This window comes from Micromys minutus (assembly GCF_963924665.1).
Source record: "Micromys minutus genome assembly, chromosome: 9".
NCBI lineage: Eukaryota > Metazoa > Chordata > Mammalia > Rodentia > Muridae > Micromys > Micromys minutus.
This window is the reverse complement of record NC_137978.1, coordinates 52,194,058-52,217,685: the sequence shown is the minus strand read 5'-3', so window position 1 is coordinate 52,217,685 and position 23,628 is coordinate 52,194,058. Positions and strand designations below refer to the sequence as shown.

Below are 23,628 nucleotides of genomic sequence, written 5' to 3'. Positions count from 1 at the left end.
CAACAGAAGTTCATTGTAAACAATGTCTTAACCCCAAACCCACCAACATCCCTTTAGCACTGGGTTTAGTGGACAGTTCTTGGTTGATGGTCACTTGTAAAGATTTTTTTTCCTTCAGTAATTCTCAACCTTCCTTATTCTGCGAGCCTTTAATACAGCTCTTCACGCTGTGGTGATTCCCAACCATGAAAGCATTTTTCTTGCTACTGCTATGAACTGTAATATAAATATGTGATATGCCACCCCTGTGAAAAGGTCATTCAACCCTCAAAGGGGTCACAATCCACAGATTGAGAACCTAGGGCCCAGCTTCGTCATTTTCCTGGCTAACATCAGACAAGGCCCAGTCATGTCTTTAAGTTGCAGATATCCACAGTTCAGACTCTAGGCATTATACATTCTCAGAAGGAGATATGATATGGTTTGTATCCTTGGAGATTCTCGGGGCACCTGGAAGATAATTTATGCCACCCACATCCAGCTGCAGGGATGTCTAGAGTCCAGTAGATGGCAGCATAGAACAGGCCAGCCCCATCTAATGGGGACATGCTCTGAGGGGTTGGCGGGGGAAGATTCTAGGTTTTACATTGCTGTTTCTCTCATCCTCCTCATCCCCCTTTTGTTGTTGTTTGTTTTTAAAGTTACACAGGCCAACAGCAGAGGAACAGTTCAAAGCTCTGGGTGGCCAAACATCTTTTCTCAAGAACAAACCTACAGGTGTTATTTTACCACTTTCAAACTCATGGCACAGACAAAAAAACCCCAGCTAATCATCACTTTATATAATAAGGATGTCTGTTGACTATGTGGAGAGGAAAAGGAGAAACAGGTCCCAACGGTGGACACTTAAACCACACCACAATTCAACAATTGGGTTTATTCCGCAAAGGGGCCAAAGGTCTGGGGCTCTGTGCTCAGAGATTCATGTCCCTGGGGGCAGATACAAAGGAAAGTCAGGCAGAATTGGACAGGCTGGTTTGCCTCTGGGAGGCAGACAGGTGCTCCCTGGCCAGTGTGAATTAGTGTGCCCGCCACCCAGAAACTTGTCTCTTGAGGTCTGAGGACTGCAGCCACATCTGTGTCTCCCAGGTTCTTAGGTTAGGAAATCTTTCTTCCCAGGAAGTGGCTAATGGGAAAGGAATCAGGAGAGCACATATCCCCTTTCAGTTTAAAACAGCTCACACTAAAAAACAAACACACATCACCAACAACAACGAATCTGTTTTCATTTGTAGTCTCCCATTACGAGCTTTCATTCCTTTTGTTTGTTGTACTTTGAGGTAGTTCTCATCTGCCTGCCTCTGCTTCCTGGGTGCTGAGATTAGAGCGGACACCTCTACACCCAGCCAAAACCAAACATTTAACACACAAGTTAGTTTAAACTTGTTGGCCAGAGAAAATAGAAATCTCGGGATAATGGCTCACGTCTGAAATTCCAGCCCTCAGGAGGTCGAGGCAGGAGAGTCATGGCCAACCTCCTCTGTCAGGACCACAGGGTGGGATTTTGAAGGAAACAGAAAAAGGAGAAAGGAGAGAGTTTTATGTGGAGCGTTATTTGTGTCATAGGCAGACTGGAACATAATGTAGCTAGGGTCTGCAGAGGGAGAGGGATGGAGGGAGGGAGGGAGAGAGGGAAGGAGGAAGGGAGGGAGGGTGTGGGATGGGATGGGAGGGAGGGTGTGGGATGGGAGGGAGATGATGAGCAAGCAGGTGCAAACCTCCCTCAGACACAGTGAGGCATCATTCTCAAAGGGTTCTGAGAGACAGGGCAGATCTCACATCAGGAAGCAGCGCAGTGTGTCTAAGGCAGGTGTCTGGGATTCAAGAGTGGTGGGGGAGGGGACAGTCCACTCTAGTGGTGGGGGTTTGTATATGTTTCTTTTTGTATGTGCATTTTTAGTTATATGTATTTTATATGTGTATGCGTCTATGTTTTCTGTGTGTGTGTGTATGAATGCGTTTGTAAATGTTTGCGCATCTGCACATGTGTGTTCATGAATGTCTCTGTGTTAGTGTCTCTATGCCTTTGTATGTGTGTATATGCATGTATGCATATTGTGTGTTGTACTTGCATGTACATCTCTGCGTGCACTAATGTATTTGTGTATGAGTTTATGTTTGTGTACATGTGTAGACATGTGTGTGTATACATGCATATATGTGTTTGTATGTGTGCATTTGTATATTTGTGTGTTCTTGGTGTGTGTGTATACACATGTACCTGTATTTTGTGTGCATGTGTGGGAGTTTTTGCATGCATCTGTGTAGTTTTTGCTAACATCTGGATGTTGGTTTCTGTGTATGTGTGTGTGCTTATGAATGTATTTTGTGTGTTTGTGTGGTTTTGTATTTGTGCTTCACATGTGAGCTTTTTTGCATGCTTGTGTATGTATGTATACACGTTTACATGCATGTTTTCATATGCCTGTATACTTTTGCTTGTGAGTTTTTGTAAGCATTTAGGTGAGTTTGTAAATGTATATATGTGTTGGTGTTTGAATATGCATGTGTGTTTGTGTGTTTATGCTGGTGGCTAGTTTGTGTTTGTGTGTTTGTAATAACCCATTTTTCAGAGCCAGCAATGAAATAGAACAGTATAAAACAACTTCAGAGTTATCCATATTTAAATAAAATCTAACTCTCTATTATATGAGATCCAGTGGCCAGAAAACCAAGAGGTGGCTGGGGACAGGAGAAAGAAACAACATTCATTCATTCACACATTCAAGACTAGTCAGAGAAGAGCACACAGTGACCACATACTAGCAAAGACACAAGTGGTTAGACATACACTTTATTTTAGCGTTTGTTAATCCGAGTACACCTTTATAACCTTGAAATTTCATTATTGTCTTATAAAGAATATTTTAAACCAGGATCGAATCACACATACACAGTATGTTGTAAAAAATGTAGGTGTGAATTTCTGTCATCATATATTCATGCCAAATTAAAATATGAGATTTGTTTGCTTCTTAAATCCAAAAGGAATTAAAATAATAAACAGAGTTGATTAGGACTAAAACGTTTTATAATTGCTGCTTCATACTGTGTGTTCATCTTAAGATGGAAATGTTACATGACAGGTTGCAAGCCCATGTGGTCTACATGGTTGCTCTTTAAAAAAACATCTGTGTTTACACACACACAAACATTTGTGTTTACACACACACACACACATAATGCAAACACAGATGTTTTTAAATAGAATTGAATTTGGGTTACATACACACATATATACCTTAGCAACAGCTGAAGAAAGTCAAATATTGTTGCAGTTTATATAGATGCTTGTTGCAGTCAATATTAAAAGATGGCTTATTTTTTTATGACCCCTGTGGTCTCACTCCGTGGACACTGCTGTAGTGTGAAGCCAAGAGCATGGACCCTGTCACTCAGTCTACAAGCAATGCTCTCCACGAGATTCCCTTCCCAGGCAGTTCACTCTGCCCGCCTTGTTACTTCCATCAGGAGGAATACGACCGCTCTGGCGTTTTCTTTTCTCCACCACCTGGCACAAACATGACTCTAAGTCCTGATAGCTTTCACATAGGTTTATATATTAAATTCTCAATCCACAACCCCTCTACGAAATATGAGTATATCCAATGGAAAAAGATACAAACTGCCCTTCTATATGAGATAAAGACCTATAGAATCCCTTAAAATCTTCATGTGCACCTGTTGCCGATTAAGTCCACCTGGCTCTAGCTCATCCTTCTTGAGCTCCATCTTGATTTTCTCTCTTCCTCTCTTCTGTTTTCCTACCTTTCCCCACCTATCTCTCCACCATCCAATCAAGTATCACTTTAACATCAATCCACATATCATCTTTTCTGTTTACTTAAAAAAAAGCTTTACCTTTAAATGTAAGCTGTGTACAACTATCACCACGTAAAAAATATTCTAAATGACTGTTTGTTCTTAAAGTTAATTAGCTTGGGTAGGCTATAAAACTAAATTAGCCTTCAACTCCGTCAGAAATCTGAGAATGGCCAAATATCTAAAAACATAGGAAGCCTAACACAGCTTCCAGAGCCGAGACAGGTTCTAGAGACAAATCTCCACTAGCCATCCCCTGTTAGCAACATGTGAGAGTAAGTCTTCAGCCTTCTGGATCACTGACAGACTTTGAAATGCAGAAATCTTGAAGGGCTGATAATTTTGGCTCAGCAAAGATTATCAGTTGACTATTCTGCACAAAGTGTCCCTTTCTGGACAGTATTAGTCTGTAGATGAAATAGGCAGTGTCTGCCCAGTGGCTGCCTAGCCACACAGTATACCTCACCTGGAGGTAGAGATGCTTAATTTCTTCATTAAATCCACCAACGGGGAACTGTAAGGAGCAGATATGTCTCAACACAAGATAAATAACATTAAATGTTATAATGTATGGATTTCTCCACCTACCTCTCCACTGTCCAAACATGTATCACCTTAACATCAATCCACAGATACTAACTCATACCCACTGAGCAACTTACAGAAATTTACAGCATAATCTTAAGATATTATTACTTTTGAGAGCAGAATGCCAATTTGTGGTAAAATCTGACTCCATGGAGGGAGAGCAAGCTTAGCTTAGTTCATTCAGGCCGGCTGTAGGGTGTGAGTCAGAAAGAGGGGTGTGGGAGGTGCACCTGGGTCCACGTGGGTATGCTGAAGAAGGAAGATTTGTTGCAGGTGGTAGTGGGTTGGAATTAGGGTCCCAGTGTGATGCTTAGACCCACAAGAAGCACAAGCCCAAGGAGAGCCTACTAAGTCTTGCAACACCAACATTATGAAATATAATGCAGGGTTGGGGTACCTGGTGGGCCCATGCCAAAGTATCCCCCTGGAAAGTCACTCCATGCAACAGATCTGGTATAAAGATTATTTATTTACGGGAAGGGAGTGAGGACCTGGATAAGGGGTAGGTGACGGAGTGGACATGTGGACAGACAGAGAGATATGAACAGAGCTATGAAGGCAGAGAAAATGGGGGATCTGGAGAACAGAGGACAGAAAAGGGGAGAGAGAGAGAGGAGGGAGAAATGGGCTGGGAACATGGAAACACACACACACACAGAGAGAGAGAGAGAGAGAGAGAGAGAGAGAGAGAGAGAGAGAGAGGGAGGGAGGGAGGGAGGGAGGGAGGGGGAGAGAGAGGAGAGGGGGAGGGGGAGGGGGGAGAGAGAGCACACTAGGTTCGGTGATGACAGCTGATGATGAATGACACAAGCCACTGCTAGGTCCCTGGAAGTAGCCTAGTGAAGACACCTAGAAGGTGTCTGTGTTGGATCCTCTGGAACAACTGTTAGAGATAGGTGTGAGCTGCAGTGTGGGTGCTGGGCATTGAACCCAGGTCCTCTGGAAGAGCAGTCAGTGCTCTATACCACTGAGCCATCTCTCCAGCCTATCACTTTGGATGGTTTTTTAAACTATGGTTTTTCTATCTTCACTTTGTTTCCTGTGTTGTGGAAATAGTTCCTGACTAAAAAGACAGACAATTTTTATTATTTACAATGAGCCTTAAACCTCACAAGAGCTGGGCAGATATCCACCCTCCATGTTGTTAGACTACTTTCTTATCGATAATCCCAAGTTACTACTTACTATGTTTCATCTGGACTGCTCTTAACTCTAATTGGCTAGCTCTCAGAGCCATGCTTTTTCTTGACTCCTAACCCATGGAGCCCTCCTCCTCCTCTTTCTTCTCCCTCTTGTGGACTCCTCTGACCTCCAGGCAGGGAACACCAAGCCCCACCCATCTCAGTTCTGCCCAGCTACAGGCTGTAGGCATCTTCATTTACCAATCAGAAACAACTTGCGGGCAAGTTCACATAGCATCACTTGGGTCTATGTGCAGACTCTCTTTTGTCTCTGGGGCAACCAGGTCTTGGGGGCCCTGCATTCAATATAGTACATTGCAAAAGACCAAACCTCAACAATCCTGCGACTTAATTTTTTTTTTTTTTGGCGTGGAGCCCTTGAGGTTTTCCATCTGGAAGACCATGACATGGTCCCACTGACAGCTTGCCAAGCACACAGTCTTTGTCCTGTTTGGATGCCCTTTGTAGTTACCCGAGGGACTGTCCTGAATTTTTGCTTGTCGTTTTGTGTTTTGTCCACCATATATTTTACCCAGTCATTAACACAAGACTCCCCAAAAGCTTCGTTTCATCAGGAGAAGCTGTTTTGGAGCAAAAGCCACAGAGCATGTCCGTGAAGCTGGATGAGAGGAATTAGGGCCATTTTCCAATAGGATTAGTATATTGTCCTCTGTTCATTCCTTATTTTTATAAACACTCTAAGTAGCTCTCACTTCAAACGAGCTCGTGATATTCACTACATTTTTTTTTTGTTTTGTTTTTTTACTTAAGTCTACCAAAATGATATTTCTAGAGAGAGAGAGAGGTTTCCCATAGCCAAGGCTAGCCTCAGCTCAGTATTTAACTGAGGGTGATCTTGAACTCCTGACCCTGCTGCCCTCGCCTTGCAAGTGCTGGCGTTATAGACACAAACCACCATGCCTGGCTTTTTGAGGTGTTGGATCTTGAACTTTGTGCGTGGCAGGCAACCACTCCACCAAGTGAGTCACATTCCCAGCTCTGCTAAAATATTTAAGTCGGGGCTGATGCTTTATCAGGAGTGTCAAAGGTTTTGCTCTTTTCCTTTTTGTTTTGTTTTTTTGAAATTGTGGTGATGGAGCTAAAATAATGCCAGGACTTTGAGACCCTCCATAAATAAAAAGAAGTCCCAGATAAACAGTAAAGATACCCTTAAGTTTAGTCTCCCACTGTGGCTTTCCATTCTGACGAATATATTTACATTTCTGACATCCCCAAATATCTTATAAACTTTTTTTTCTCTCTTGTCTCCCTCAGTGATGTTCTGAATATCTCATACATAGTCTTGAGCTGCCTAATTTGTTCACCAGTCAAATTTGCTAGATTTTATTTGCCTAAGTTTATCTTTTAAGCTACTCCAGACGAGACCTGGAGCTTGGTGCTGACCATTGGCCATGCTTCTTCCAGTCAGCATCCTGAGAGACCACAAAGGCAGTATCAGTATCAGGGACACCCAACTTGTGCGCTGTGGGCCATATGCATCCCAGGACAGCTATGAACACAGACCATCACATTTGAACATCACTACCCTGTGTCTGTGTCAATCAGTAGGAAAGCATGTGTCACGGATGCTATGTGGAATGGGGGGGGGGAGTGGGTAGCACAGGATTGGTCTCTGTTGGGTACAACCTCCAGGTCTGTCACATAGGTTTTTCCAGCCTCTGTTGTCTCCTTAGCAGCTAGAGAGAAAGTTCTCAGGTGGGAAAACCATCTGCATGTCTCCGTGGGTTAACCTAGCTTGGTTTTACCTGTGGCTAGGTTGCCTTTGTCTTAAAATTGGGCACAGGAGTGAAATTAAATGGACCCTGTGTTACCAGTCAGCTCAAGCTGAGATGGCAGTGAAATGTAAGAGTCTCCCTCTGGGTAGATAGTATGAACTCAGCTGCCCAGCCTGTTGCTTTGGGAGGGGACACTCAGAGACTAGTCATCACTCCAGAGGTCTCTGATTTGACTGTAACTCTTTCTGACAATCCCCAGGTGTCATTGTGTCTTTTCCTGCCTATGTCTGACTTGTATGCCTAGAGCCATTTTCTACAAAGATGGTTGTTGCTGAGTCCAGGGATAAATGAATTTCTTTTCTTTAAAATAGCCTGCTAAATATATTAGTTAATTAATTAACTTATTCATGTGAGAGTGCATGTTCCTGAGCTCTGGCATGGTTGTGTAAGCCAGAGGCTGGTTTTCAGAGGTTATTTCTCTGCTTCTACTATGTGAGTCCTAGGGATCAAGCTCAGGTCCAGGCTGAGCAGCAGGCACCTTGTCTTAGTTGGGGTTTTACTGCTGTGAACAGATACCATGACCAAGGCAAGTCTTATAAGGACAACATTTAATTGGTGCTGGATTACAGGTTCAGAGATTCAGTCCATTATCATCAAGGTGGGAGCATGGCAGCATCCAGGCAAACATGGTGCAGGAGGAGCTGAGAGTTCTACATCTTCATCTAAAGGCTGCTAGGAGAAGACTGGCTTCCAGGTAGCTAGGACAAGGGTATCAAAGCTCACAACCACAGTGACACACATCTTCCAGCAAGGCCATACCTCCTAACAGTGCCACTCTTTGCGCCAAGCATATACAAACCATCATATCCCACTTCCTGGTCCCCATAGGCTTGTTCAAGCACATGAGTCTATGGGGGCTATACATAGTCATAGCATAATAAAAACTACATTTAGTCCAACTTCTGAAGTTCCCAAAGTCTATAGCAGTCTCAGCAATGGTAAAAGTCCAAAGTCTCTTCTGAGATTCATTCAATCACTTAACTGTAATCCCCAAAGCAAGACAGAAAATCAGCTAGGCAGACTCCAAACTCTGCATCTCCACATCTGATGTCAAAGTAGTCTTCAAATCTCCAACTTCTTTTCCATCTTTGTTGACTACAACAAAGTTCTTTCTCCTGGCTGGTTCTGCCCCCTGTTAGCAGCTTTTCTTGGCAGGTATCCCATGGCTCTGGCATCTTTAACATGTTGGAGTCTCTAAGTCAGCATCACAGCTTCTTGTTTCAGTGTCAGGGATCCACACATGATCTTCTGGGCTCCTCCAAAGGGCTTATGTTACTTCTCTAGCTCTGTTCTCTGTAGCACTCAAGGCTCTGGTTGGTCCACTTCACTGCTGCTGTTGTTCTTAGAAATCATCCCATGGTACTGGCATCTCCAATATACTGGGATCTTCAACTGCAACTAGGCTTCACCAATAGTCTTCATGGTGCAAAGTCTCAACTTCTTTGTATGATCCCTTCAGGACTGAGCCATCAGCTGCAACCGACTGCACCTTCACCAGTGACTTTCCTTGGTTTCTCACAGTGCCAAGCCTCAGCTGCTCTTCATGACACCTTCATTCCTTCAAATCCAGTACCACCCGAGTGACTCTTCCATATTACCAAGTCCAGCTGTAGCATGAGGTACAACATTGGCTATCTTTGGAACACACCTTTGTGCTCTCAGAACACACTTCACAGAAAATTCCATATCTGTGATGCTGATCTCTTCTTAATCACCATTCATTTCCTAGCTCCAGTTAACCAGCATTAATTGTTCCAGTAGATCCTTCTATTCTTGATTCTAAATCCAGAGCCATATGGCTGAAGCTGCCAAGTTCTGCTGCTTGCTAGAGCTGGAACATGCTCCCGCCCCCCCACCCCTTATTCTATTACCAGCATTCTATTTTTCAACTTCTTCACTGCCTAAGCATGGCTCTCTTGGAAATTGTTCTGTAGATTACCTTGAACTCAGAGATCTGCATGGCTCTGCCTCCTGAATCTGGGATTAAAGGTGTGTATAAACACCCCTGGATTTAAGCTTTTCTTTTCCTAGAACTTGCTCTGTCCCAGGCTGGCTTTGATCTCAGAGATTTGCTTGCCTCACTCTCCTGGGCCTTAAAGGTGTATACAACTTTGCCTGGGCCTTAGCTTTTCATGGTCACTGTTACTCAAGATCCAGAGCAAAAGCCCAAGTCTTCTAGCATAAGTATGCCCTCCATTTATGGATTGTAATTCATTCCAGACTGAGGGTCCAAACTACTCCTTGTCAACTGCAAACACAAACAATAATCTTAGCTGGGTGGAATCTTGCCCTGCTATCACTACTTGCTTAATATCTTTATGTCCTTGGGTACAGGAGTCAGCTCCATTTCACTTCCTGATGTCCCTTTATTACTTGAATCATACATTTTTTGTCTTCTTATAAAAACAACATTTAATTGGGACTAGCTTACAGGTTTAGAGGTTTTGTCCATTATCATCAAGACAGGAGCATGGTGCAGGAGGTGCAAGAGTTCTACATCTTCATCTGAAGGCTGCTAACAGAATACTGACTTCCAGGCATTTTGGATGAGGGTCTTAAAGCCCACACCACGAGTGATACACCTACTCCAACAAGGCCACGCCTTCTTTTTTTCTTATACTTTTATTTTAAAAAACAGATACTTGTACAGATTTTTAAGAACATTTTGGCATAAAACTATATGAATATATTTTTGTCAGTACTTGATTTCTTTTAAAGGTCTGATAGTATGCATTGAAATCTTACTAATTGCAATGAACATAAAGTACATGTAAAACAAAACATAACATGAAAATAGTCAAAGTTTTCTTGGTGTATAAAGATTAAACATAATGATTTTTAAATACTGAAAATTGCCACAAGGCTGTCTTCTTAGCTCTTGAGTTATTAATGATTTAAGGTTTAGGTGTACCCCACTCTGAGAGGGTGCTATACACTTATTATTATTATTATTATTATTATTATTATTATTATTATTTTCTAAGAAGGACTGAGGCTTCCACCTTTTGGCCTGAATCATACATTTTATATTTTTTCTTTTTCAGTTTGCTCCTATTCATTAAGCCACTCATTATAAGACTAAACCAGAGAACAAAGTCTCTATTAGGCATTTTTGAGACTCTGTCAATGTAATCAATATAAATCTCTTTATCTCAGCCTCAGGTACTCTTCAAACAAGGGCAAAAAGCCCCAGTTCTTCACCAAACTACCACAGAAACAGTCTCTAGACAACATACTGAAGTTCTTCTCCAGTGAAACCACTTGGGCCAGATCCTCACAGTTCAAATCACTCAAAGCAACGAAGTCTTCCATTTACCTAGTAGGATAACCCATTAAGCCCCACTTAAATCATTCCACTGCTTTCTAAATCCAAAGTCCCCAAATCCACATTCTTCCAAATGAATGCATGGTCAGGCCTATCACAGCAGCACCCCACTCCTGGTGCCAACTTCTTAGTTAGGGTTTTATTGCTGTGAACAGACACCATGACCAAGGCAAGTCTTATAAGGACAACATTTAATTGGGGCTGGCTCACAGGTTCAGAGGTTCAGTCCATTATCATCAAGGTGGGAACATGACAGCATCCTGGCAGACATAGTGCAGGAGGGGCTGAGAGTTCTACGTCTTCATTTGAAGGCCAATAGGAAAAGACTGGCTTCCAGGCAGTTAGGACAAGGGCTTATGTCCACATGTCCTTTAACAAGGCCACACCCACTCCAACAAGGCCACACCCACTCCAACAGAGCCACACCTACTCCAACAAGGCCACACCTCCTAATAGTGCCACTCCCTATGCCAACCATATACAAACGAACATACACCTTTACTTACTGAGACAACTAGCTGGCCCTTAAACACCTAGTTGGCCAATTCTTAACCCCCCTGCTGGTAGTTGCTCCTCACAGCATGTCACTGCCACTGGCTGGGAAAAACACTGCTTCGGCTTATTACATTAAATTTTTCCTCCCATCCTGCATCCACCATTGGAGCTGCTCTCTATATTTATTTGGATGTATGGTTTCTTTAAAAGGACTCAGTGTTTGTGTGACTCTGTGTGTGCTCTTAAATCATACACAGGATCCTGCACTGTGCGTCCCCTCCCCCTTTTGTGCCAAGACTGCAAATTAGCAGAGACTCCTTGGCTCCTTTGCCAAAACCAGCCTGGCAGAGTGACAGCTGAGAGAGGAGCTTGGATCTGAGGAAGTCACAAAAGAGCCTCTGCCAAGCCTTGTGGGCAACCTGGAGGGCAGGGTGTAGTTGTGAGGAGCTGAGCTGGTGGGTACTGGAGCAAAGAATGAACAGGGTCAGGCAGCAGGCAGGGGGGAAGAAACTGTTCTTTCCTTTATTTTCTCTCATTATGTAGCCCAGGCTAGTTTTAAATTCAGGCTCCTCTTCAGCGCCCAGAGTGTGGAAATTATAGGCTCAAGCTCCCACGCCCAGCTAGGAGACTTTCTACACTGTGTTTTCCTTCTGTTTGCTCCTTGGTTCCGAGATGATCCAGCCCCGGAGGTGTGATGATGTCACCAGAGTTTGGGTCAGAGACTGGGCCCTGGAAGCTCTGACAAGCCAGGCTTAGCCGCCTGACCGCAACAGGCCAATTAAACGGAAGCAACAGAGAAAAGCAGAGAAGGACGTATTCAACATAGCCACGGTGGAAAGAGTAACAGAGAGGCCCTGTAAACCCCAAATTCATCCCCTCAACACGGCACAGGTCTTGACATAAAGAGGGCAAGAGCAACCCCGGTCAACATGTGGTCCTGAGTGTCACTCGGCCATCTCCTCTGTTCTAACACCTCGCGGGGTGGTCTGTGAGCTGTCAGACCTTCGAAGGTCAGGCTCTTCTTCTGGCTGGCACGAGACTTTAGCTTTTTCCCTCTTTCAGTGGGACACACCTGGGGAAGCTTCAGTTCTTGGGACCACCGTTGAAGGGCAGGGCTCTGTCTCGATCTTCAGTGCTGTCAGAGGTGCAGCTGTCCCAAACCACTGCCTGGTGAGAAATGATGAAAAAACAAAACAAAACAAAACAAAAAAACCGGTGCAGGCAGTCTCCTGCCCTCAGAGCTCTTCTCTTCCTCTTCTCCCATCCTTATACCCAGGAACACCCAGCATGGCCGGCCACACCTCAGGGTGAGGACCTCAGCCAGTGCTGCCTCTTCAGGTGCTTGGTGACAAGGCTCTGAGCAGAGTAGCTGCCTACAGTGGCAGCAAAGGGGATGGTGAAAATGGAGTTTTATCACCTCTCTGTCCCCTACCCAAAGTGACAGTCACCAGGCGATAGGACATTTACTGGACAGCACAGAATGTCCAATTCAGTCCTGCCACATAAGAGAAAGTGTCAGCCAGACAAGGATCTGCCAGAAAAACCCATGAATATAAGTGCTAATTATGAAGAATGTAATTATTGACGGAGGCCAGCTCACTGGGCGTGAGGGAACATGTCTGCAACCCCAGTGTAACGGAACTCAGCAGGTTAGCAGCTTGGTGGCTGACCTCATTCCTTTTCCTTTTGCTATGACCAAATACCCGGGCAGAAGCAGCTGAGGAGAGACGGCGTTCGTTCTGGCTCACGGTTCAAGGTAAGCCTGTCATGGTGGGAAAGTCAAGGTAGCAGGGACGTGAGGTACCTGGTTGTTTACAACCGCAGAAGAGAGTAAGGAATTGCTCCCTAGGACTCAGTTCACTTTCTCTGTTTTACAGAATCCCTGGTCTAGGGAGCGGTGCCTACTACAGTAGGATGGGTCATGTGACATCAATTGAGTCAAGATAATGTACACAGACATGCCCAGAGGCCCTTCTGTCAGGCTGAGTCTAGACTCTGTCTGGTTGACCCCCAACCACCACCCCTGAGACAGGGTATCTCTGTGTAGCTGTGGCTGTCCTGGAACTCACTCTGTAGACCAGGCTGGCCTCAAATTCAGAGATGTGCCTGCCTCTGCCTCCTAAGTGCTGGGATTAAAAGTGTGGGCCACCATGTCTGGCTAACATTTTATTTTTTAACAATTATACTTGGGCTTCTTCTGAAACCAGAGTCGGTGGGCAACAACGCCATTCACAGTTATGCCAGGGTCAAGGAAAGACACACAAAAAAAAAAAATTAAATTGCTGGGCTTGTCACATGGGAAGCAACAGATGCTGTTTCTAGATCCAACTTACATGCTTGTGATCTTAAATATCTAGCGGAGAAATATGAACACTCCTGCCAACAAACTCAGACAAAAATACATGCTCACAATGACCAGGGTGCCATTGCTTTCACTTAACCAAAATATTAAAAGCCATCTTATTTATCAATAACTCGCTAAAGTCATGTGAGTTCTAAACTCACATAACTTTACATAAACATGTTGATTATTTTGATCCATGGAGTCTCAATCTATTTGAATGATTGTGTATCTATAAGCCAGTTAGGAAATGATGTCAGTCTACAGGCCCAACATGTAACATGCATGTGTGTGGACACACTTCAAGACATATACAAAGATCCTGTATCTGTGGTGAGGAAATGACCTTCTGTGCGCATGTGAGGGCCTGAGTTTAGATTGTCAGCACCCAGGAGATAGCCTGGTGCCAGCGGTGCATTCCTTAACCCCAGTGCCGAGTGGTCGGAGACAGGAGGATTCTGTGGAACTCTGCCTGGTGGAGCTGAAGCCCACTGATCTTAGCAAGATGCAGAGTGACATCAGCCTCTACATGTCCAGGCATGGTTGAGCATGCCTGCACACACACATGTGGACTCTTCTGTACACACACACACACACACACACACACACACACATACACACTAAACTTTTGGGCACAGCCATTTCCAGAACAGCTGGTGCTAAAGAATGTCTCCTTTTCTGGTGTCTGCTAGGCCTTGAATGAGTTTGGGGGTGAATGCTCAGATGGCTCCATGTAAGCTAGCACCAGAGAAGAAAACACACTGTCCAAACATCCTAAACTTGTTGATGATGATGACAATTGAATTGTCTTTTAAAATTATTTGTATTACTGTACGTATTATGATATATGTGAGTGTGAGAACACAGGTGCCTGCCACTGCAAATGTGTGTGGGCCAGAGGACAGCATTCTCCCTATCCACTATGGGAGTTCCAGGGATCAAACTCAGGTTGACAGGCTCAATTAGTAAGATTTTCCCTAAAGCTTTTTTTTTTGTCCTTTTGCTTGGATGGTTTACTTGACTCATCAGTTAGGGCAGGAAGCATTTTTGGGAATGAGCTCTAAAAGGCCCTTGGCAGTGTCTGTTGGGGTGTGGCACACGGAACTGATTTCTCATGCCAGCCGGGGATCTGAGTATTGCACCCAACCTAGACTCCAGCCGGCATCGGAACATCTTCACAAAACTCATCAGCTCAAGCCTCAAACCCCACATTTTCAGTTCTCAGTTCCCGAGTTCCTAAGGAGTTGCTGTAAGTTGCAAAACCACTCTTCGGGGAATAAATATCTATCCTTCTATTGGCCGAAATGTCCAAAACTCTTATCTGGGAGTTGGGATTTTTTTTTTTAATTGCAGCCCATCTTAATTTTAATATAAATGAAAAAAACAAAGTTAGCAGATTCAAAACAGACAGAAGGACACAGCAGAGACAGACAGCTGAAAGCACTGATTTGTTGGCCTGTACCGAGAATTGGGGGATCTTTCTGGCTTCTGATTGCTCTTTCCCTGGCAAAGAGAATCCTCCAAGCTGTCAGGGTATCTTAAGGGTCTGTGCACAGTGCCTGGGTTTGGCATGTGTGCCAACACAGGATTTCATTTTTGCTTGATGGCCAGCTTCGCACACACCATGTCTCTGCCAGTCTTCTGGGTGAGGTCTGTGTTAGTACGAACATACAATACCGTCTGTTTTCTTAAAGTTCAGTGTGGTGATGCCTTGACAGAAACCACTCCACTTTATTCTGATGGCGTCCGCATCCTCAGACTGGCCAGGAGGCTCTGGACTGGGAGGCAGGAGAGGGCGGTTTTCCCCCTCTTGAATCTCAAACAAGCCTTAGCTGGAGGCTGACAGGCATTTCCATTTAAATCTCCATTTGGTGGGTACTGAGGTCAGACCCAGCTAGGCTGGCCAAGAACCTTGTTCTTTTATAATCATGTGTATGTGTGTTTCTGTGTGTACCCGTGCATACATGCAAATGTGTGCGTGCATGTGTGTGTGGAGACCACGGATCAAGCTCAGGTGTCCTTTCTCAGGGCATCATGTACCTTGTTTATTTAGGCAGGGTCTCTCGTTGGCCTGGAACTTGCTAATTCAGCTAGCCTGGCTGGCCACTGAGCCCCAGGGATCTCCTTTCTTTCTTTCCCCAACTCCAGGATTGCATACAAATATTCACTTTCTGTCCCTGGGTTCTGGAGGTTGAACAGATGTCCCCATGTTTTCATGGTAAGCACCTTACCCACTGAGCCACCTCTCCAGCCTCAAGGCCTATATTTTTAGCACGCATACTTTATATCTGTCTAGTATGGAGTCAGGAGAACACACACGCAGTTTTCGATGAATTGCTTTACTTTCGAGAGCCTCCCAGGACTCTCTTAGGTACTACGAAGCAGGAGGTTGGATGCCCAGGGAAAGGTGGAAGTGGGCAGATCCAAGGCAGTAGAGTGTTGGGGGAAGATCAGTCTCCACTCATTCTGGGTGAAGACAGAAAGGCCCCCACTTTGCCTCTAGAGTGGGAGAGGGGTGCTTTCTTGATCACTGGGGAACTTGGTTGGGCTGGGAGGGGTGTTAGAGGAGACGTGTGTCCGTGTCCGGGTTTTTCAGAAGGTGGCTCTTTCAGCAACTGGGCGACTTCCCTTTGCAAAACTTGTTGGGGAAGAACTGGTACTTTAAACTGTAGCTTTTCTTGTTCCGGGCAAAACATTCGGCGGCTACTTTATCGCATTGGCACAGTTGTTTCTGACAGGAGTTCTGGTTTGCTGAAATCAGGGGAAAACAGACACAGAGCTGACAGCTACTATCTCATGGCAGCTGCTTGTCCCCTCCGAGGCTTCCTGGTGAGGCACAACCCCATCTGACCTCTGATGGGGACACACAGTGGCCCCATATGGCACTGCCAGAGGTTTGCCTCACTTCCTAGCCACCCTCTTCTAGGGTTTTTTTGGGGGGGAGGGGAGGTCAGGATCTCTGTAGCTTAGGCTGCCTTTGAGCTCTCTAAGTAGCTGAGGATGGCCTTGAACTTCTGGTCCTCCTGCCTCCACATGCACGCCAGGATTCAGGTCATGCTAATTTTTGAGCATTTCATACATTGCTGAGGATGGGACCCAGACCCTTATGTATGCAAGGCTAGCACCCAGCTGGCTGAGCTACATCTCTGACCCTGCCTTCTTGCTAACAGGCCTGCTTGTGTAAGTAAGCGGCAGCTGCCGAGGCCTCGGGATGGATGGAGTCTGTGAAAGCCATTATGGTCCACCCTTTCTCCTTGGCTGAGATTGGTCTTAATGGAGCAGTTCTATCCTGACCGAAGTTCCAAAGGAGGGACTGGACAGGGGCTTCTGGGAGATGTTCATTTTCCCCTCTCCAAAGAGTCTTAGAGAGGAAAAGCCACCTGTTGTTGGAGCCCTGGGTTCTCGGGGACTTAGTGCATCTTAAGGTACCAGCACAGATGTTGGCAGTGTGACGGAGCTCAGGAGCAGCTGGGCTCCTGTGCCGTGGAAGTTGCCCAGAGCTGGCAACCGACTTTTGTGAAGTCTCACAGATCCTTCCAATCTGTGCAGGGCTGCTAACACCGAGCCACTCCTGCAGGCAGCATGGCTCATACGCACCCCCTCCCTGCGGCCAGGCTGAGTCTCTTGCTGCTTTGCTAAGTAATAGCTCCCTATGCTGGAGCACAGAAACCTCAGGAAGACCTGGCTTGGCCGTGTCTCTTTATTGTCCCACTGTTCAGACTCATCCTCACCTGTCCACTGGGCAGCAATGTGACCAACCCTGTCCTCTCTGACCCTTTGTCCCACGCTCTGCCCTGTTGTGCGTACCCTATTTTAGGGGATGTGTGCTTCACTGACTAGGAGGCTTTCCGGACTTAGCTTACATCCCATTGCTTGCAGGATCCACCTCAAGCATCAGGCCGGGCAAAGGCTTTTCCACTTCCTGTGGGAGTCTTCATCACCCTCTTTGCCATTTTTCTTGCTTCCTATTCAACTGTGAGATTCTTAAAGCAGGAATAAACCCCCTGCCTGCACCAGCAAAGTTTCCAGCATGCATGCGCATGCTCAATGACCTCGCGAAGGAAGCGGCAGGCAGCTCTGCGCATGCTCAATGGCCTCGCGAAGGAAGCAGGCAGGCAGTTCAGGGCCTTCCTTACCAGAACAAGTGATTTTGCCCCCTCCGGAGGAGAACTTGTACTTCAGAAACTTTGTGCCACATCCACGTTTCTCCAGACGGTTGTAACAACAGTCATGTGTAACACAGCACCTGGTTGGGGGACAGACCTTGCTGAGGCTGCCTTCTCACAGTCCTGGTACCCCAGTGTTTTCCTTTGACCTTTTGATTCTGAGCAGAGACTCAAGAACTTTGGAGTGGTCCAGAGCAGAGCTCTCAACCCGCTGACCTTGGCTGGCTGGGATCCGCTGGGACCCTGAAGCACTGGGTGCCAGCTCTGATCTGGTCCTGTGCTCACTGGAACACTGAGGCAGTGGGTACCAGCTCCCTCTTAGTCCCATCCCATCCGGAGTGACAGAGGCTAGGAGGCGTGGGGTGGTCTTACCGATCTGTGGCATCCTTGGGGGCTCCTCTGCCACCCACACCACAGTGGCAGCCGTAGAAAGCATAGCTGACTTCAGCTCTCTTTCCTGTCATAAACCGAATCATTTGTCCAAACTCCAGAATGCTCCCCTGGACCTGGACTGAGCCTGAAAGGTAATGGAGAAAAGACCTAGTAAAGGGTGGTAAACCCTGTGCCCCAACTCCACATGACATTTCTCTGCTACCTTCCCACCCCACAGATGGCTTCTTCCTCCTCGCATTGAGAGAGGGCCAGGCCCACAGGAAGGAAAGCCAGGGGATAGAGCGCCTCCTTCCTCAGGCTAGCCTCTCATTGTGCTGAGTTCAGCGTCCACTCTTACCAAAGGCCATGATCACAGCTGCTAGCAACAGGAGAACCTTCATGCTGTCAGCTCTGTGAAAGACAGGTACACATAACCTGGACATTTTCTCCCAGGACAGCTCATTTGTCTGACTTACTAATCCCAGAGCACAAATGTGCACTTGCATGGGGCTAAGTCACACAGTACACACAGAGTGGCTTCTACCTGTGCGTTGTACATGTCACCTCTCATCCCTTCCTGGAATAATGTGGTAATGGAACTGGGGGGTGGTTGAAGGCAATGTCTCCCCTCACTATATACTCCACCTGCTTCCTAAGTTATATTCAAGGCTTGGGAATCCCATCCATGGAGTCTGATCCCGACAATCTCTTCCCCAATTAAGACTGCACATTCTCTTTGAAAGCCTTTCTGACACTGCCAATTGCATGTATACGTACATGATGCCTTTCTATTTTTAACACTATGCAAATTACATGTACTTACATGCTGCCCTTCTAACCCTGTGACAGTTACATATATGTACATATGATGCCTTTCTAACCTGCTACTGATGACATGTAAACACACATACTCTCAAATTCTCCCCCAGCACCCTCACAAACCCATGTAACATACTTGCCTATGAGCGCTGTCTTGTACATGTTTACCTGATGGGAGCTCACATCCACAGGCATGTTCATATGCACACACATGCTCACATACACCTGCACAATCACTCAAATGTATGAAAAGGACAGGAGTTTCAGGGCATGTACCTCTCAGATGGTGGTATGGTTTCCTGTTCAAGGGCCTGCCTTGTTTTTCCTGAAGTCCTAATGCCCTTAAATAGCTCTTCCCTCTGCAGGGCTGGGGATTGGTGAGCCACTGGGATGGGGGAAGTGGGTGTGGCCAAATAGTGAATTCACAGATGGGTGAACCCAATGCCCTGGGTAATTCCCCTTTCCTCCCCCAACAGCTGTCAGGACAGCCTTGAGGGCCGGGAAAGTCTTAATACCATTGGTTGCCACCATAAAGTTTAGCTGATTTCAAAACCTCTCTGGGCTGCTGAGAAACAGAGTCCAGCTCCTAACTGGGGAACGTTCCATAATCCTATCTGGGTGTGACCACCCGCCACTTCCCGGCAGCCACTTCCCGGCAGCCACTTCCAAGACCATGCAAGGACTGTATTCAGTGGAGGGAATGGGTGTTTGAAAGTCTGGGGTGTTTCTTTCTTCTGATAAATTGTGACATTTGGGGATAGGTATGCTTTGTTTAATTCATCTGTCAGTCATAAGTTTCAAGGCCACCCAGACTTTTTGGGAGGTGATAAGAATGAGTTCTTGGGACCCCCACTGTCCACTCCAGCATGGGAAAGATTAAAGACTCTTGTCACCCAAAGGGCCAGCACCTCGACATTTTCTTCTTCCTCCTCCTCACTCTTCTCTCTTCTTCCATGATTTCTTCTCTGTCTGTGTGTGTGTGTGCAGGTGTGTGCAGGTGTGTGTGTGTGTGTGTGCATGTGCAGGTGTGTACAGGCATGTGTACACGAATGTGGCATTCAGAGGACAATCTTAGATACTGTTCTTCAGGAGCTGTCTGCTCTGTTATTTTGAGACCCAGCATTAACAAAACGAGCTAAGCTTACTGCCCAGCAAATCCTAGGGATCTGGCTATCCTGACCTCCACCCCACCTCCAGCACTGGGGTCACAAATGTGTGCTGTCACACCTGGCTTTTCTTACATGGGTTCTGAAAATTGAACTCACATCCTTGGGGCTGCAAGGCAAGCCCTTTCCCACTGATCCACCCTACCAGTCCCATAGGGATTTTTTTAAAGCTGGACAAATCCAGCAGCTTTTCTCCAAAACTATTGTAGAACTTAGATGAGGACCTGCCCTGGCCTTTAGGGGATGGAGCTGAGGTGCAGCACAGTTGGATGAAGGGGAAAGACTGAATGACCCCTGGCCTTATAACTCCTTCTACCTGTATTTGGGGCTAGGAACTTTTGGACACGTAAGAATCTCTTGCTTATTCTGTGGCTGAAAGTCTGCGGTTCTTTCCTCTTTAGCTCTGTGTGCTGTAGTGTGCACTACATCTTTATTGTATAGTTCCCTGCTCTTTATTAAAGGCTGTATTTTTACTTTTTGACTCTGCGTGCGTTATCAAGCACAGGAAACGTAACTCTTCCTTAGCGTGTGGAAAACTCAACTCTTTCTGCTGAGAGAAGCACACAGGTCTCTTACTCTGTAACTTCTTCTTATTCGTGGTTAACTTAGTGCTAATTTCTGGTGAATTAGCACAGGCTATTTAGCAGCAGGGGATTATGTAAAAGGATTTATTGTTAGAGCTCATTTCTCCGGTGAGTCATCCAGGAGCCCTTCACTGGCCAGTAAAAAAAGAAAGGAAAGGAAAGAAGTCACCACTCAAACCTTGGGGGTGAAGCAGAGGCAGCTAAGGACCCTTTAAACATTGCTTTTGGTCCTTTAGAGCTGCTAGAGAAGAAGTTCTCTATGTAAGAAAGAATTACCTCATAGATAGCATGGTACAGAGAAGGGGAGTAGCAGAAAGATATCAATAAGAAGTTCAAAGCAGCGGTTCACTCTGTAAGCTCATTATAAGTTCAAAGAAGCAGTGTTTATATGGCTTTACTTTATCACAGTGCACACCTGTGGCTTCACTCTTTGATCTGACCTAGAATGAACATTTCTCCTTGATCACCAATGTGTCCCAAGCCTATTTGTCCTTTCAGTGTTAATTGTGAAAGCTCACTGTATTTCTTACTCTGCAGCCTTTACTTACTATTATGAGGAATGGGCACATTCTGTTCCTGAGTCCTAACTTTATTACATCTTTCTGGCAAAAATCCCCAAAGCCATCCCCTTAAATCTCTTTTTAAAACTATTTGAATCAAATCAGGAATTCTTTAAGATCATTAATTCATCTAGACAACATTAGAAAGTTTCCCTTTAGGTTGATCAGTGGTAAATCTGTCCAATGGGACACGCTGATGCCCGGGAACCATTAGGTTATGTGGTAGTGGCAGGAAAGGCTTATCAGCCTCGAGAAGCAATCCTGGGACGAAATCTCTTGGGACCTTGCCTCCCAGAGCTCACCCATCATGAGACCTGCAAAACGGTGGGCCATCTCCGAGCAGATCACCTGCTATCCTCAGCCTTTCCTAGATGGCTCCTGACAGAGCTTAATAGAGAGGTGTTCGGGAGAAGAGTGTGATAGTAGATTTGCCTCTACTATCCCTTGTCTTTGCTTGTTTGGTAACAGGTCTACTGATGCTTTCTGGCTCCATGATGCTCTTATTCCCTAGTCATCAGGGATACAGTGACTCTAGCTTTAGTTCCTAAAGTAAACATCTCTCCCCCTGGCCCTGCCCCACCCTTCAGCCATTGCTGAGAATCTGGCTTCCATAGCTTTAAGTAAACCATCCAACACGAGTCCTTCAGACATTCCCAGAGTAGAGGCTGTGGGGTGCCCAGACAGCCCATTTTCTTTCTTCACTTTTCCAGCCTATGTCAGATGAGTATCATAGGCTTCATTCAGACATGAACATTGACTCACAGGGTCACTTCAAGCAGATACAGCCCATGCCCTTTCTAAGGTCCTCTTGGAGGATCATGAAGGTGGACGCCATCTCCTGGGACACCAAGTCATGGAATGAAGGACAGCTATTCTGGAACATTCTGCTACCCCCAGGGTGCCTGGTATGAGTAAGAAGTGAAATATTCTTATATTAAGCTATTGATGTGAGATTGGTAATCTCTGCAGGATTATGTATTTTACACTGTGAGTCATTCAAGCAGATGTCCTGAAAAACTCAAACTTGGTTCATTTATTGGAATTAAAATTTTCAGCTGGGCAGTGGCGGCACACACCTTTCATCCCAGCACTCAGGGGGCAGAGGCAGGTGGATCTCCGTGAATTTGAGGCCAGCCTAGTTTACAGAGAAAATTCCAGAACAGCCAAGGCTTTGTAGAGAAACTGTCTCAGAAAATCCAAGGTGGAGGGTTGGGGGTGGGGGAAGATTCTTTTCCAGTATATTATTGTTTGATTGGTCTCCCTCTTTCAAGACTTAATTTCCTATTGAAGTCTTGAAGCCTTAGAATATGACCTTATTTGGAATAGGGTTATTGCTGATGCTAATAGTCAAGATGAGGTTATTGGGTCCCTGGCCCTATATACCTTGATGTCTTTACACAAAAGGGAAATGTGGGTTCAGAGAGGTGCTCACAAGGTGGCATTTGTAACTACTCAAGGAGTCCAGGATGATAGCTATGGCACACAGAAGGCAGGAGAGTCCTGGAGAGACTCTCAGCTCTCATGAGGACCCAACCATCTCCCCCCACCCAGGGATGGGGGCTCTTGTCTGCCTCAGAGCCTTGAACCAATCAATTTGTACTACTACTACTAGGATAGCTGGGAGGGGTAGAGTCAGCACTTCAGAAAGCATAGCCTGGGGAGTTTCCTTCTCCACTTAAGAGTCTTGTACTCAGGTAAGACTGAATTCTTGGCCTTGCCAAAGAAAACACATCAGACAAGCCAGCGTGGAACAGAGCTCACTAAAGGCCCTTTGAAGTTTAGACTTTAAGCACAGCGCTTAATGGAGGGGTGAGCAGGGGAAGAATGAGATCTCTCCCAGTGAGGGTTCAGGCTTCTCAAGGGACAGTCACTCCTTGACCCTGTGGCGTTCTAATTTCCACCACTCAGCAAGTAAGGAGGCTAAAGATTTTTCCTTTTATCAACAGAGTTGTAAATTTATGAAAGGTGAATTTATGAGAGGTGTTGCCAGGAATAAGAAATGATTAAAAAAAAAAATCCAGGTTAGGCGTCATTTTGGTCCTGAGTAGGCATGGTTTAATTTCCCTTTAATGTTTTCAGTTGAGATCTGTTTTAGGAAAACGCCCATCATCACTTCAGGCAACTTTGGTGTTATCAGTGGTGTGTGGAGCTTCCTGGCAGTGCCAGCCGGAAAGACAAACCAACCAGATCTCAGGATGAAAGGTTTTCGTCTCACATCACCCCAGTTTTTGATCTCTTTATCTCACTAGACTACTCATTTTGGGGAACTTTGATGTTATTAGACAGCCTCAGTGGATGTTTACTGGGCAGGGGAGATACCATGGTCATAGAGGTGGTTTTCCCAGGGCGAGGCTTATTCATTGCATTCTGGCTTGGCTGATCTCTGTATTTTCCCCAAATGTGGGAAACTGGA

At 45.6% G+C, this 23,628-nt stretch overlaps 1 protein-coding gene across 1 annotated transcript; it reads right to left on the bottom strand.

Moving 5' to 3' along the window:
* Positions 1-15,970: 15,970 nt before the first annotated feature.
* Positions 15,971-19,208, bottom strand: PLA2G2A (phospholipase A2 group IIA). The gene is made up of 5 exons (XM_080920787.1): positions 19,182-19,208; positions 18,445-18,497; positions 18,087-18,231; positions 17,685-17,794; positions 15,971-16,299 (listed from the first exon to the last, which is right to left on the bottom strand). The coding sequence occupies exons 2-5, from the start codon at positions 18,485-18,487 to the stop codon at positions 16,157-16,159; spliced, it is 441 nt and encodes a 146-aa protein (XP_080776913.1). The 5' UTR covers positions 18,488-18,497; positions 19,182-19,208; the 3' UTR covers positions 15,971-16,156.
* Between the last annotated feature and the right edge of the window lie 4,420 nt (positions 19,209-23,628).

Excerpts from the sequence above, each read along its gene's own strand:
- PLA2G2A (XM_080920787.1), bottom strand. The coding sequence starts at position 18,487 with ATGAAGGTTCTCCTGTTGCTAGCAGCTGTGATCATGGCCTTTG. Across the intron at positions 17,795-18,086 it reads CCCAAGGATGCCACAGATCG|GTGCTGTGTTACACATGACT; the intron begins GTAAGACCACCC and ends TCCCCCAACCAG. Across the intron at positions 16,300-17,684 it reads GGGCAAAATCACTTGTTCTG|CAAACCAGAACTCCTGTCAG; the intron begins GTAAGGAAGGCC and ends CCCTGATTTCAG.